Here is a 14,137-nt window from a genome sequence, read left to right as displayed (position 1 = left end):
AGTAGAGTGAAAACATCCCAAGTCAAACAATCAGTTGTGATGCTGGTTTACTTCAAGAGTTTTTCCTCATCGGAAATAACTAACTTAATTTGTTTTCACATCACAATGTCAGCTTAATAAAACATTAACCATAAAAACTACACAGGTTCACCTTTAATCAATATTCTCAATTTTATTCGTCAAAATGATTTTTTTTTTTTTAATGTTATATTTTCATCCCCTGGGGCCCAATAGCTCAGTGGTTGAGCTCAATTCTCACTGGGGGCTCTACTCCCCAAGAGGGGTTGCGTCAGGAAGGCCATCCGGCATAAAAACTGTGCCAAACAAATATGAGCGTTCATCTGAGATGACACGCTGAGGCGACCCCTAACGGGACAAGCCGAAAGAAAGTTATTTTTTTATCCACTGATGTGCATTGCTGACTCAAACAACTTGGCTGACAATAGAGAAGTGCTTATTTACAAACTCACAGTCAGTGCTGCCAACTTAGCAAGAGGGTCAATCTCATGTATTAAGGAACTTTTCTGACCCCTGTAGCGACAAAAGAAAAAAAGAAAAGAACTACCAGGACTTAAATTCCTGCTTGGAGACGGACTGTATGATTTTTGAATCCCAAACTTTGTAATTGGCGATTGACCTAAGTCATATTCATGAGATATTATCTTGTAATAATTATGTTGTAATTCTGATTTAGTACATTATAATTATGAGTTTGCGTCTCATTATTCTGACAGTCGCTCTCTCTCTCTCTTTGTGCGTTCATCTGAGATGACACGCTGTGGCGACCCCGAAAGGGACAAGCCGAAAGAAACCTACTTACTTATATATATATATATATATATATATATATATATATATATATGTATATGTAGGTACGTAGGTGTCTCAGCTGGTAAAGCTTTGGCCTCACAGTTCTCAGGTCCCAGATTCAATCCCGGACGCGCCTGCGTGGAGTGTGAGTTTTCTTTGGGCACTCCGGTTTCCTCCCACATCCCAAAAATGTGCAACATTAATTGGACACTCTAAATTGCCCCTATATGTGATTGTGAGTGCGGCTGTTTGTCTCCATGTCCCCTGCAATTGGCTGGCAACCAGTTCAGGGTTTCCCCCTGCCTCCTGCCCGTTGACATCTGGGATAGGGCCCCGACCCTAGTGAGGATAAGCGGCAAATAAAATGGATAGATGTATATATACTGTACATCATCTTAATTTGTTTCTCGTGACTGCAATTATTTCCAGTGTGGCTAATATTCCAGCTAGCCGGTATGTTTTTAATTTAAGTACTCCCAATTCAGTATCGTACAGGGTTACAATCCGAGGCAATGACGTCGCTGTCCCTGGTGCTGAATGACTGCAGACCTCGAATGTGTCAGTGAGTGCCATTTCTCGTACACCGCTTTGCACGTTCACTCATTCTGTGATTCAGGCTGAATGAAATTTGTTACTTCAAAAATTACCAGCATTGTTAAAAACTCAGTAACATCTTCAGAATCGGAGAGCACTTCGCCAATGCACATAACAATTTTACTTAACGTGCAGGCTTTTCACAAAAGCAAAAACCCTCTTTAAGGTGCCATTTGATGACTGTAGACACAAAATATATTTGTTGTAAAATATATATTTAATTAAACTGTTAACATACTTCCCCAGATTAGAGTTTTGTTTTTTATATGCTCTCATAGGGCCTCCTTGTTGTGCGTGATTACTGGGAGGTGAGAGTACTGTCAGATTAAAGGCTCTGCCTGGTGTGTTTTAAAAAGATTTCAGTGGCCTGCAGAGGGCTACAAAGTATAATAAAAAAAGATCCAAAATAAACAAAACAATGAGTCTTAATCCAGTTTTCAAAGACTGTTCTGTGAATGTTTTTATTCCAATGTATTTCAATGCTAGTACATTTCAGTTGTTGTTCCGCCTCCTGTAATCTTACATTTCAGTCATCACATGGAGCAGATTTGATGTAACCAGCCTTATCTGCTTCTTATTTTCTTTGTCTCATTCATATGGGTTTGTAGCCTTACGTAAAAAAAAACAACAGGGGACTCTGGGGAATGATATCACAAGATTCAGGTGCTAAATTGTGTTTTCACTCGCTAACAGATGCCACTGTTGACAGGTATAAAAGTGGAGGATACTGCCTTATATTAAAGAGGGTTTTGGCCATAGCTAGCTAGCGCTGATGGTTTGAGGATTCAACTTTTGGAAGAGCATTACTAGCACCTCTAAAATGATGGAATGGTTCAGTGTCCATGGAAAAAGCAAATAATTATATTACTGAGGTACAGAAAATAAATCCATGCCACAACAAAAGCCAAGTTTTGTTTGATTTAACTCATCTTAAGTGTGTGGCAATTTGATATGTACGTTGTCTGCTCAGCATGCATAGCATTGCGTTTGAAGCTTGAGACAGCAGACATGAAAAATTGCACCGACAGAGGCAAGCACCAATTGTCACAGTGCACAAATATTACCCACATGCATGGATATACACATCTTACTGAATGTGGCATGGCTCCTTCTTGTGACTTCTAGTGTCAATCAAATACTCCAAAATATCACTACTGACTATTTTGTAAGTTGTAATTATTTTTGTTTCGGGTATTTCAAAAATGTTTACATGAGTGGAAATGTTCCCCCCACCATCTCTCATTGGAAGATGCAATCCTGGTGACTCCCTTTATTCATGCGAGCAGGTTTATATATTTTTCTCACCATTTTTCTCAAAATGAAGTATCTATATATTTGTGGTTGGGTTTGAGCATGTGAACATGAATGCAATTTAGTAACAGACCAGTCCAGCAGTGGTAAACATAGCTGTCATATTTCCAAAACAAAGATGTGCAATCTTTTTGCACTTTTGAGTCAACAAATGCTCACTGTGAGCTGAGTAAATGCACACAATCTATTCTTTTACCATCAATTTGAATTGTTATAGTTCCATAACACTGTTATGTTGCGCAGAAAGACAAAAGGTGTAAAAGAAAGAAAAAAATCCACAATAAGAAGTCAAATGTGAGAGAAAACAAATAAAGACCCTGTAGGAGTTTCTCCACTGTCTGCTTATCGTTGCACCATCCTACTGAGTGCAAGTTCTGCACTGCAACACACACTCTGACAATTTGTTTGTGCACTCTGCAAATGTGGATTGCCAGACAGTGGGTGTAAGATTGTGTCATGAGAAATCAGGAGACGGACACTGCATGGGTGCTCATGTGCATTTGTGTCTTAAGCTAGTGGTCCGCTGTGACATCAAAATTGAAAAATGTTTTTATTACTAGGCAAAGCAGAAAAGATGCCCTCAGCCCCTCTTTTGTTCTTCTAATCCAGGCCTGGTAGTCAATTATGGAGCAATTCAGCAGTTTTTCATCCCTCCTTGGATGCCTATCACCAATATTTAAACGATTGATTCAGTTTGAACCACACACGAAGTGTACTTTGTCGCACAGTCTGTCGCCAAGCTTGTGGAACACACACTGGCACACATAGCGCCGTGCCACTGCAGCGCCCCCTACCCAGCTGTTGTCATGCGGGCGCGTGGGCCCTAGCAACAGCAAGCGGACCAAAAAAAAAAAAATCAAGAGATCCTGCCAAAAGCAAGGGAATGGATAGAAGGGATGCAGAGGAAAAAAAATCAGGGAAGCAGAAGCAAGGGAGGAGTTTGGGGGCCTTAGAGCATTAATAAGTGATGAGTCTAACAGTGTGAATTACTGTGAGTTAGCATTGCTGCAGCGCCGCCCTCATTTGCATGGCAGGACTGCCAACACCCCCCACCCTCACCAACTTACGCCATTTCCTCTCCCTTTTTTTCCTCGCTCGCCTGCACGCACCGTTTCATCTATTTTGGTCTTCTGTCCGTCGACTAGTTTGTAAGCTTAAAATAAATAGATTTTACCTCTTAATTTCTTTGGCTGGAGCTTGCGTGCTAGCAATATTCATTGTATCCTTTCATTAACGTGACCATTTTCTACTTCCTCGCCGTATGTCTCCCTTGTCTTGGCAGCAAATCTTTGAAAACAGCAAATAGAGTAATCTATATTTAGCAGCACCCATTTCTCGCCCCATCCATCCCATCCATCTCCCCTCACCTATGTTTTAAGAAATGGTTCCTTTGTCTCTCATTGGGAACTTTAGGGAAGACAAGTGATGCTCCAGGGTTCCCCAATCCCTTTTCCTCTCCTTTTTCTACTCAATTGTCTTTCTATCTTAGCGTGTGTGTGTGTGTGTGTGTGTGTGTGTGCATCTGTGTGTGTGTGAACATAAACATACAGATATCCAGCGGGGGCTTCTCTCTGCACTTGGCTTGACTCATCGCCTCGGGCCAATCAGCTGAACCAAACTCCATTACTTACAAACCCTCCTACTAAAGAAGAACAAACGAGAATGGAAAACGGCAGACGTCGAAAGCGGTAGTGGGCAAAGGGGGGGGAGTGGCATGAAGACAAGACAAAAAAAAGGTTAAGTCTGGAGTCAGGAAATATTGAATATTGAAATTGGGAGGGCACGCTGGGCTGAAGCTCAAAAATCTCCTCACAAACCCTGGTGGAATGATAAACTATTAGAGGAAAGCAAACTGTGATGCATAGCCTCATGGGAAAGACGAACTCTACAACAACAGCAACAGTCCCAGAGGCGTCTGCGGACTAAGCGGGAATTGATTCCTGCTCCACGAGATGTTAGCACAGGAAGACGAGGACGAATGGCTTTTGCCCGTTTGCCTCTCTCAGGCCCGTGGCTCACTCTCACTTAGTCTCTGCGTCCTCCTGTCACTCCTGGCGGCATGTTGCTCTTTATCTTCCCCCTCACTCCCTTCATCAATCTCCATCTGCTGCCCTCCTTACCTGTAGGGTCACATCCTCCAGTAGGCATGGGAGGAGAATGTCAAATCTTAGGCACAAAGAGCTGGATGGCTATCAATTAATACTACTGCTCAAGTCACAACAGGCCACATCAAATAGGTACACCAGTGAGAGCCAAAGCTAGAGCAAGGTCTACAATTCTGCCTTTACAAAGGTAATAATGATTGTCTAGGAATTTTCACATTCATTCGTTTCACATTTTTCCTCCCAATATATTAGTCCTCTATCATTTTTATTGTATTTGCAATTTTTAAAAATTGTGTTCACTACTACTACTAATCAAATTTCAGTTGAACTGATAATTTGTTAACAACTGGGATTTTTGTTGTGTTTTGGACAAATCACATACGCACACAAGCTTTGCACACTATGATATTTACCCTCATAGGAAAACATCACCAACCACGATTTGAATAATGACCAAAATGGTGGATGATTGAGAATAGTAAAAAAAATACAAGTTAAAAACAAGTGTGGAATGAGTGCAAGTGTGAACAGATGCAGACAGTTTAGGTGAAATTATGTCTCCTGAAAAGCTCATCCTCATTAATCTGCCCCCTATTGCTCTCTCTTTCTTTCTTTCTTTCTTTCTCTCTCCCTCTCACTTCCCATCCGTCGCCATCTTTGAATTTTCCACTCCTCCCCTCCCTCGTCCGCCCTCACTGCCTGTCTTTCTCTCTGCAGGCATGTTGTGACAGGGTATAGCAGTGTGTTATACAGAGTTACAGTTGCCAAGTGCACATTATCTTGTAAGGCTTAATACCCAGGTTGGAATTAAAGGGCAGGATTGGAAATTACAGTTAACGTCCTTTTAGCACTCAGTACAACAGTCACATAGAAACATGCACGCACTCGTAAGTGTGTGTGTGTGTGTGTGTGTGTGTGTCTGTCCTTCTGAAATTCAATCTACAGTATCTCTCGATCGATCGATCGATCAATTGACCAACTGACTGAGCTAATGACCAATGTGTCGACTTTACCTCTTTGACTTCTCAGTAAAACCAACAGGTGGTAGGTCCATCCCATTTAAAGAAAAAAAAAAGCCTTCCATCCATTTTCTTTTGTGCTCGTCTTCCTGATGGTGAATGAGCGGGAGTCTATGCGGCCTCCTTTGGGTAAGAGCCGGTGTACGGTTACAGGGCGCATAAACAAACAACCATTCACATGGGCAATTTAGTCGTCAATTACCTTTTTTTGCACGTTACTGAAATATCGGAGGAAGCTGGAGTACCTCCTTATGTGTGTGTGTTTGCGCTAAATGAATAAAACTGTGTATCTCTAATAACACTGTATTTGCTTTGACTGAGTCCACCTGTGTTCTACCTGTGTTCTTCTCTTGTCAGCCTTGTAAAGAGAAATAGGAACACGCAAGGCAAACAACAATCAGCATGTATACACACACACACACTCACGCACTTTGCGGTCACATCGGCGTAACCAAACAATGTGCAATTTACAAGAAAGCTTGAAGTGTGCACTATCTAAAATAACCCTTTGGGGTTGGATGGAATACAAAAGCAGTCAGGCAAGCGTAAAGAATCAAACACTGAAATTCACTCTCCTCATCTCCCCCCCCCCCGTCACTCTCTTCCCCTCCTCTTCCATTTCATACACACACACACGCACACACACATATACACACACATACAGTTTTTTAGTGACAAGTACAATCACAGCCAAATCTGGAACGATAATGACACTAATCTGCGGTTACTGTCTCTCTCTCACTCTCTCTCTCTCTCTCTCTCACACACACACACCCACACATGCGCACACACACACACTTACACACTTACAGTATCAATTATTAACACCTACAATGACTTCCCTGGTCTCCTTTTCTTCTTTGTGGTGCAAATCTCTCTGGATGGATGGGACATTTTAAAAGCTCTCATGTGTTTAGTTGAGTGCTGTGGTCGACTCTTTTTGTTCCAATTCAACTATTCATTTCTCAAGAGTCTTAAAAAGAAGAGAACAAAAATCCCACAAAAAAAAAAAAAAAACACAAGTTCAGTATCCTTCATATGCTTACTTGCAATCAATACACTTGTTTTCCCTTGAGGGAATTCTTTTTTAATTGAAAAATATGACAATAAATGTAACTTAATTTGTGCATCTTGTTGAGAGTGAATGGGGGTGGGTAGCTTGACTGTTGCCATAGTGAGGATGTTCATTCATGAGTCATACACCCATGACGATGCCACTCCCATTTGAGCGCTCCCATTACCGCAATCAAATCTGTCTGCTGTCTCGATTTAGAAAAAAAAAAAATCATTACTTTGACATCATTTTCTCTGCTTCCATAATAAATGCTTAAAATATCAAAGTGTACAATTATACTTTAATAACTAGTGTATAATCTATACTCTATTAACTATAATAAACCTGTTGGGCAAGTTCATGAAAGGAGTCTTTTCCAATTCCTGATTGATTTATTCATTTTGTTGATATTGGCACCTGTGTCTCAGACCAAATGGTTATGCCCTGTGAGGTTCTTCAGGGGTTAGTCCTGGGAGCCTCTATTGTTCATGCTGTACAACTTTCCGGCGAATACAGAACTATAATGTGTCCTCCCACAACCATGCAGATTACACACAGATCTACGTGTCATTAATGGTAGAAGAGCACGGGCTTGTAGATTCATTCTTTCACTGGATCAGACAGATCAGTATGTCAAAACAGCCCTGCTTTGTGTACAATTCATGGTGTAGAACCAAAGTACATTTCATATTAGACTGATAAGGAATGTATTGAACTCTGAGCCCAGAACTGCACAAAGGATAGCAGGGTATGGATCCTTTAGCATACTGCTGTAGAGCAGTGTTCTATGGAATTTTGTTATCGCCAATTGGACACTCAATGTGCTGCTTGTTTTTGGAGAGTTCGTGGTTGAGTTGAGCTTTGTTTAAAGTTCACAAAAATAATGAGGAGTGGATCTGCTTTTTTTCAAGTTCACTTAATTGTTCAGTGAGCATTACCAACGCGACATTTGTGTTGGCTTGAGGGGAGGAATGTAGACACCCGCAAGTATGAATGAAGTGAACCTGCATTGCGAGTACAATGACTTACAGTTCAAAAACTCTCGCGACTCCAAGTTCGGGCTACAGTGTGTGGTAAGCTCTATGATGTCATTTCACCATTTTGTTGATATAGCAGCATATCCCACAGCCTTTTGTTATTCCTGATAACCATCCTGATAATCCTCGGTGATGGGTTCACAAAGCCAAGTCTCTGAAGCACAGGAGGGCAGAATATCTAAAGTCCTTACTTACTGGTCTTTCTGAGAAAATGAAGCTCGTCCATTTTGTTGGGTCGGGAGTGTAAATTTGTGAAATGGCTCAACAGAAGTGGCATTTGGAATGTTCTCTTATGGATCTTCACAAACTCTCCTAGTTGCTTCTCTCTGTGGCGTTGCCTCGATGCCCCGTAGATCGCAGCACCACTCTGGTAAGCAGTTGAGCGGATGAGTAAAAATTGGTGAAGTCAAGTCCGGAGTAAACTCCCTGTTTACCAAATTTCCCTTGAGTCTTATGATAAATCCATAGTCGAATGAAAAACACAAAAATATAGACGATACTAGAGAGCACATAACCGAGGCAACCATACAGTTAGGCTCCGTCAATAAGGGTAGAATGAATTGTGCTCTACAAATAAATGTGCTTTGCCATTTATTTAGAAGTCTGTCTGGATTATTGTTGTGTGTTATACAGTGTAGTGTATGAGCAGGTGTGACCACATGTTCAAAATGGGCTGATTTGGGGCACCTTGGGAAAAAAAGAAAAAAGAAACAATTTGGGCCCCACTACTTCGATGCCACAAATTTAAAATACTACTGCCTTGGACACCTGTCAGTTAGTTTCTTTTATCCTAGGTCTTCTCCCCCATACAATGCTTTTGCGCCTGGCGTAGGCTAATAGTGTGTGCTTATTGAAAAAAGAACAAAAAAAAACTCTTCAGTCCCTGAAGAGGTTAAGCTGTGGAAAATGGATGAATGAAAGTCTTTATCTGATTACAACTAATGTATTTTCTCTTTTCTCTTGTCTACCACAGGTAACCGTTTCTTCTTGACCTCATTTGGAGCTCTGTATATCTCAGAGGTACAGAAGGAAGATGCTCTGTCCACCTATCGCTGTATCACAAAGCACAAGTACAGTGGTGAGACTCGGCAGAGCAATGGAGCCAGGCTCTCTGTTATGGGTACGCAACCTCTTCAACAGGCACATTTTGTTCCGATCAAGAAGTATTGTACCTTGCATTTATTTGTCTTCCCATTTCAAACGTTCAGACCCTACGGAGTCCACCCCGTCAGTCCTGGACAGTTTCCAATCCGGTGAGGTGAAGGTAGGGCATAGTGTGGAGCTGCCCTGCATCGCATCAGGGTACCCAAACCCCACCATCAGATGGTTAAAGGATGGGCGGCCACTGCCGGCAGACTCCCGCTGGACGCGCCGCATCACAGGCCTCACGATTTCTGACTTGAGGCTGGAAGACAGCGGCAACTACATCTGTGAGGTCACCAACAGCTTCGGCTCCAAAGAGGTGACGGGTCACCTCAACGTCATCGGTGGGTCATACCAAAATTGTATTTTGAAGGCTCCTGTCTGGCAAATTAGGACACTTTTAATTCCTCTCTGCGTCGTTAATCGGCAAAACAATTCAACTAACTTTAAAATGCATGTTATTACACATCTCAGATTGGACCAGGTATAGTGTTACCAAAATATAAAAATTGGACCTTACAGTATTGTGTTAGAGCAACACTCTTGGTAATAGATTGCAGTAGGGATGTTCAAGTATTAGTGCGAATTGTGTACATTTGTACTCGTACTCTGTCTGAAATAATATTCCTATACTACAACACCAATACTTTAAGGCAAACATAGATGACAACACTTTGTTTGCCACTGCAAATTGTGCTCTACAAATTGGATGAACTAAACTGTGGCAGCGATGGAAGCTGCCACCCTGTGAGTTGCTTCGGTGTTGGTGAGTACTCTGCTTGTGGAAGTGCTTGAACTCATATTCAGTCTGAAAGTGGCATCAGTGCATCCCCTATATTATAATTAAAATATAGAAATGTTACTTTTTAACAGGTCATGCCACTGGTGTGTCTCCATATATTACATCAGATCACACTGATGCTAAAAATCTTCGTTGTCCTATAGTCCATTTTTGATTGTTAATGAGATTAAGGTACAGATGTAACTCATCCAAATGTGCCTTTTTTGGATGCTGTTTTACTGAAAGCTATGTTGGAACAGAAAATGTCCACTTACAAAACTGTTATGGCAAGTTTAGAATGAAATTGTCCTTTAGAGAGAGGCCATGTTTGAATTCACTGATACTTTTTGTCCATGTGAGAAGGTGATGCAAGCAAAGGAGCTGTCGCACTTGTAGAGTAGCCAGGAGGGCAAGTGGGGGGGGGGGGGGGTGGAGTGGTAATGGGGAAGTCCGCGAACACTGGGCAGACTGGCTCCAAGGCAAATCACAACACTGCCTACAAACATGCAGTGGCACGACATATAAGAGCTAGGACACACACACACACACACACACACACACAAACTATAAGCCTATAAAAACTATAAGCCTATAAAGAGAGTCATCACGTACATACTGCCACTTTCACCCAGACACACACATATTCAGGAGCCCAGAGCATCTAACACCAGCTGCTTTATTGTTCGCTGACATTTTCTCCCCCTTTATGTCACTGTCTGATTTTCATTGTTGTTTATTGTACACATACTGGCACGCGCGCACGCACACATATTCATACAAATGCAATGAGGATGCACAGTATGTAATCGTAAAACAAAACAACCTGGCAGACACAAAAGATACTAAAAGGTGTAAAAAAAAAAAAAGCCCTACTTTCAGCTCTGTGTCATCGTCTTTTGAACTTTAATTGTCAAACGGGTATTACTTTCAGGCAGCCATCCTTTGGTGTATAGTACCAAAGTATAGGGTGGAGCAGAGGTTTTTTGGAATCCTGTACATTGGACCCCTCGCATGCTTGCAGTTTGGCCCCTTGTTTTCATATTTTTATGTTGTTTTTTATTTTTTCCCCACTTATTTCTTTTTTGAGGTCAATCCAATCCCAATAATGTTTCTTTAAGTTTCTTTCTTTTTTTCTTTCTCAGTTTACCCCCTCTTATTCAATATTTTTTTTTTTTTGGGGGGGGGGGGTCAAAAATATAAGGACTTGTATCTATTTTCCCAATACAGTTGTAATGGACATCAGTTACCCACAGATGTCCATAATTCGTGGTCCACTCCAGTCACTATACCCTGCGGAAAATGAGGCTCCACTGTGAATAAACAGCCACATTCCAAAAATAAAGAGCACATAATGTCAAATGTACTCCACTGTTGTCCTTTATCCCTCTTCTTTGCTGAATGTATTTTCTCATCTTCCTGAACTGTACCATGATGATGTAAACTCTACACCTGCCTCCCAGGAATATGTATTTACTCTCTACTGCCCCTCTATCAATATTTAGATGCAGGTGACATAACTTTCCTTTTTTTTATATATATATACACATACATATACAAGAGGCCCTTTAGCTCAGTGGTTAGAGCACTGGTTTGGTAAACCAGGGGTTGTGGGGTCATATCCCACTGGGGCCTCCACTCCCTGAGAAGGGTTGCGTCAGGAAGGGCATCCGGTGTAAAAATTGTGCCAAACATATATGCATGTTCATCTGAGATGGCACTCTGTGGTGACCCGAAAGGCACAAGCTGAAAGGAACTTACTCATACACATGCATATACAAACCCTCATTCGGCCAATTTTTGTTGATTGGCCTTGGGAGTGCAAACTTGAGATATGAGCACTGTATGGTGGCATTCTTCAAAAAAAAAATGCCAAAAAAGTTTCATGGTTTAAATATAGCTCGTCCAAATTATGAACATCCATTTTCTTAGCATACTGCAGCATAATCTAAAATGAGCATTTGACTGGTTTATTTACAGCATGTATCAATATAAAAATCCTATGAACCAATCTCAAACCTATCAACTAAAAGGGAGTTTGTGCGGAACTGATCGAACAATTCCAGGAGACACGTAATGTTAGTGTCTCTTCCAATCGGATCTCAGTTCTCAATGTCTCATTTAATTCTGTTGAGTTATGTTAATACGCTTCAATAAACGTATTACAAGCACAAACAAAATATTTGTACTTTTTTTTGAGGGGGTGTTTGTAATGGATTAATTGCATTTCCAGTAATTTCAGTAGAGAAAAATCAGTTACAATACAATAGGTGAGTTCCAAAAGTGGTCATTGAACATTTTAAACTTGTATCTCTTTGTACCATTATAGTTAGTATAAGTCTTTAAACAATTCCAAATCCCCTTTTTATCTCTCTCTTCTTTGGATTCTCCATCTTTAGAACCCCTGCGGGTAACCTTGTCCCCCAAGAACCTCAAGACGGGCATCAGCAGCACGGTCATCCTATCTTGTGCTGTCCAGGGTTCTCCCCACTATTCCGTGTCGTGGTACCGTAACACAGAACCTGTTCTGCCCGACCAACACTTCTCCATCCAAGGCGCTCACAACGAGACCTTGTTCATTTCGGCGGCCCAGAAAAGACACTCGGGCGCTTATCAGTGCTTTGCCACACGCAAAGCCCAAACCGCCCAGGACTTCTCCATCATACTGCTGGAAGGTGAGGTTCATCAAGACCATTAATGTACTGTATGCAAATGTTGAGACACAGAAAGATGTACTGATCTGTTTCCTTCAGATGGCACTCCGCGTATTGTGGCCTCCTTCAGTGAGAAGGTGGTGGTCCCAGGCGAGCCGTTTTCCCTGATGTGCACTGCCAAAGGAGCGCCTCCGCCGACCATCACCTGGACCCTGGACGATGAGCCCGTGGCCCGTGACCTTTCCCGCGTGCGAGCCAGCCAGTATACGCATTCCGACGGGAGCACCGTGAGCTACGTCAACGTCAGCAACCCCCAGATCCGCGACGGTGGATTGTATCGGTGCGCCGCACGAAACTCGGCCGGTAGCGCCGAGTACCAAGCGCGCATAAACGTAAGAGGTGCCTGTCTTCTTTTCAATATCAGTCATAATCAAGGCTTCACATGGCCTCACCCCCACTCATATCCTTTCCTCTACCCTTCTATTTGTTTACCTCTCTTTCTATATATGTTTAATGTTTTTCCTGAAATCTGACATGATCTCTTTATAATGTCATTTCTTGAGCTGTTTTTTTTTCCCTAGAGGAAACTCTTGATTAAACAGTCCAATCAATGTGACATTAGTGTGCCGTGAGAGATGTCCCCATCAAGTAAACTGTGGGAAAATATTCAATTTCACTGAACTCATTCACTGCCAGTCCTCCGTATCAACATGGGTATTTGAATACAACAGCCGTGAATGGCAGTGATCTGTGAAAATTATTTACTGCAAATACTTTACTCATCTATTCATCTCATGATAGGTAGTCATGGTTAAATCATCTTCTACTAGGTGACAGAACGTACAAAAACAAAGTGTAGCCACGAGACTTTAAACCAATTTGATCAGCTTCATCAGAATCTGATGCTAATTGGGATATTTTTCTGATTGTTTGATCGGTTTTAATGTCCTAATGCGCTGATCTCATCAATGACATCTTTGATCGGGTCCACAAAAAACATTTACTCCGCAGCACCGTCTTGCACAGTATATCTAAATCCAATATCTCAAACAAAGCAGTATCTAATATATATTTTCAATCTTGTGGCGGCATAATGTCACAAGCCTCCTACTGATTTAAAAAAAAAAAAAAAAGGTGGTGTTCAATAGGACAGCTCAGACAGTTGGAGTGCCCAACAAAGTTAATAGATTAGCTCCCAAGATATTTTCAACTTTTTATATTTGTTAATAATTTTTGAAAATAACAGTCCATGTTGTGATCTAATCATTTAGTAATAATTTCTGAAATTGACCATACTTGGACATATATACTAGAGTTTCAGCAACAACAATACAATGTATAATCTCTCAGATAATAATCCAATAATATTCATTGTTGTAGTCAGTGTCATTCAGAAAATTTCCTCCCAAAATATTGTACTTTTCCCCCAATAATAAATAATAATAATTTGTGAAAGCATAAATTTTAATAGAGCTCATGTCCTGCCTTTCATCAGATTATGTAGGTATACCTAATGGAGTGCTCTAATGTATTTTAAGATGGATGAAGTTCAGTTAACATGCAGTTTGTAAGACAGGAAGAAAAGCAAGAAGCAGATGGTTGTCCTGTAGATGGATGTGATGAGAGAAGAGG

General features: G+C 41.3%; 1 protein-coding gene across 2 annotated transcripts in view; it reads left to right on the top strand.

Annotated features, from left to right (window-relative positions):
- dscaml1 (Down syndrome cell adhesion molecule like 1) overlaps nucleotides 1-14,137 on the top strand; it is a 125,415-nt gene that overhangs the window by 65,235 nt on the left and 46,043 nt on the right. The window contains exons 4-7 of one of the 2 annotated variants that reach the window (XR_009796095.1): nucleotides 8,904-9,050; nucleotides 9,139-9,417; nucleotides 12,251-12,526; nucleotides 12,605-12,897. Coding sequence is in view for 1 of the 2 variants with exons in the window: in XM_061827580.1 (XP_061683564.1) it covers nucleotides 8,904-9,050; nucleotides 9,139-9,417; nucleotides 12,251-12,526; nucleotides 12,605-12,904 (1,002 nt within the window). In the remaining variant the exon portion in view is untranslated. Of the gene's footprint in view, nucleotides 1-8,903; nucleotides 9,051-9,138; nucleotides 9,418-12,250; nucleotides 12,527-12,604; nucleotides 12,905-14,137 lie in introns of both variants that reach the window. The other variant, XM_061827580.1, reaches the window with a different exon arrangement.

Source organism: Syngnathoides biaculeatus, chromosome 8 (genome assembly GCF_019802595.1).
Source record: "Syngnathoides biaculeatus isolate LvHL_M chromosome 8, ASM1980259v1, whole genome shotgun sequence".
Lineage (NCBI taxonomy): Eukaryota > Metazoa > Chordata > Actinopteri > Syngnathiformes > Syngnathidae > Syngnathoides > Syngnathoides biaculeatus.
The sequence above is the reverse complement of the archived record's forward strand: the minus strand, read 5'-3'. Positions and strand labels throughout refer to the sequence as shown.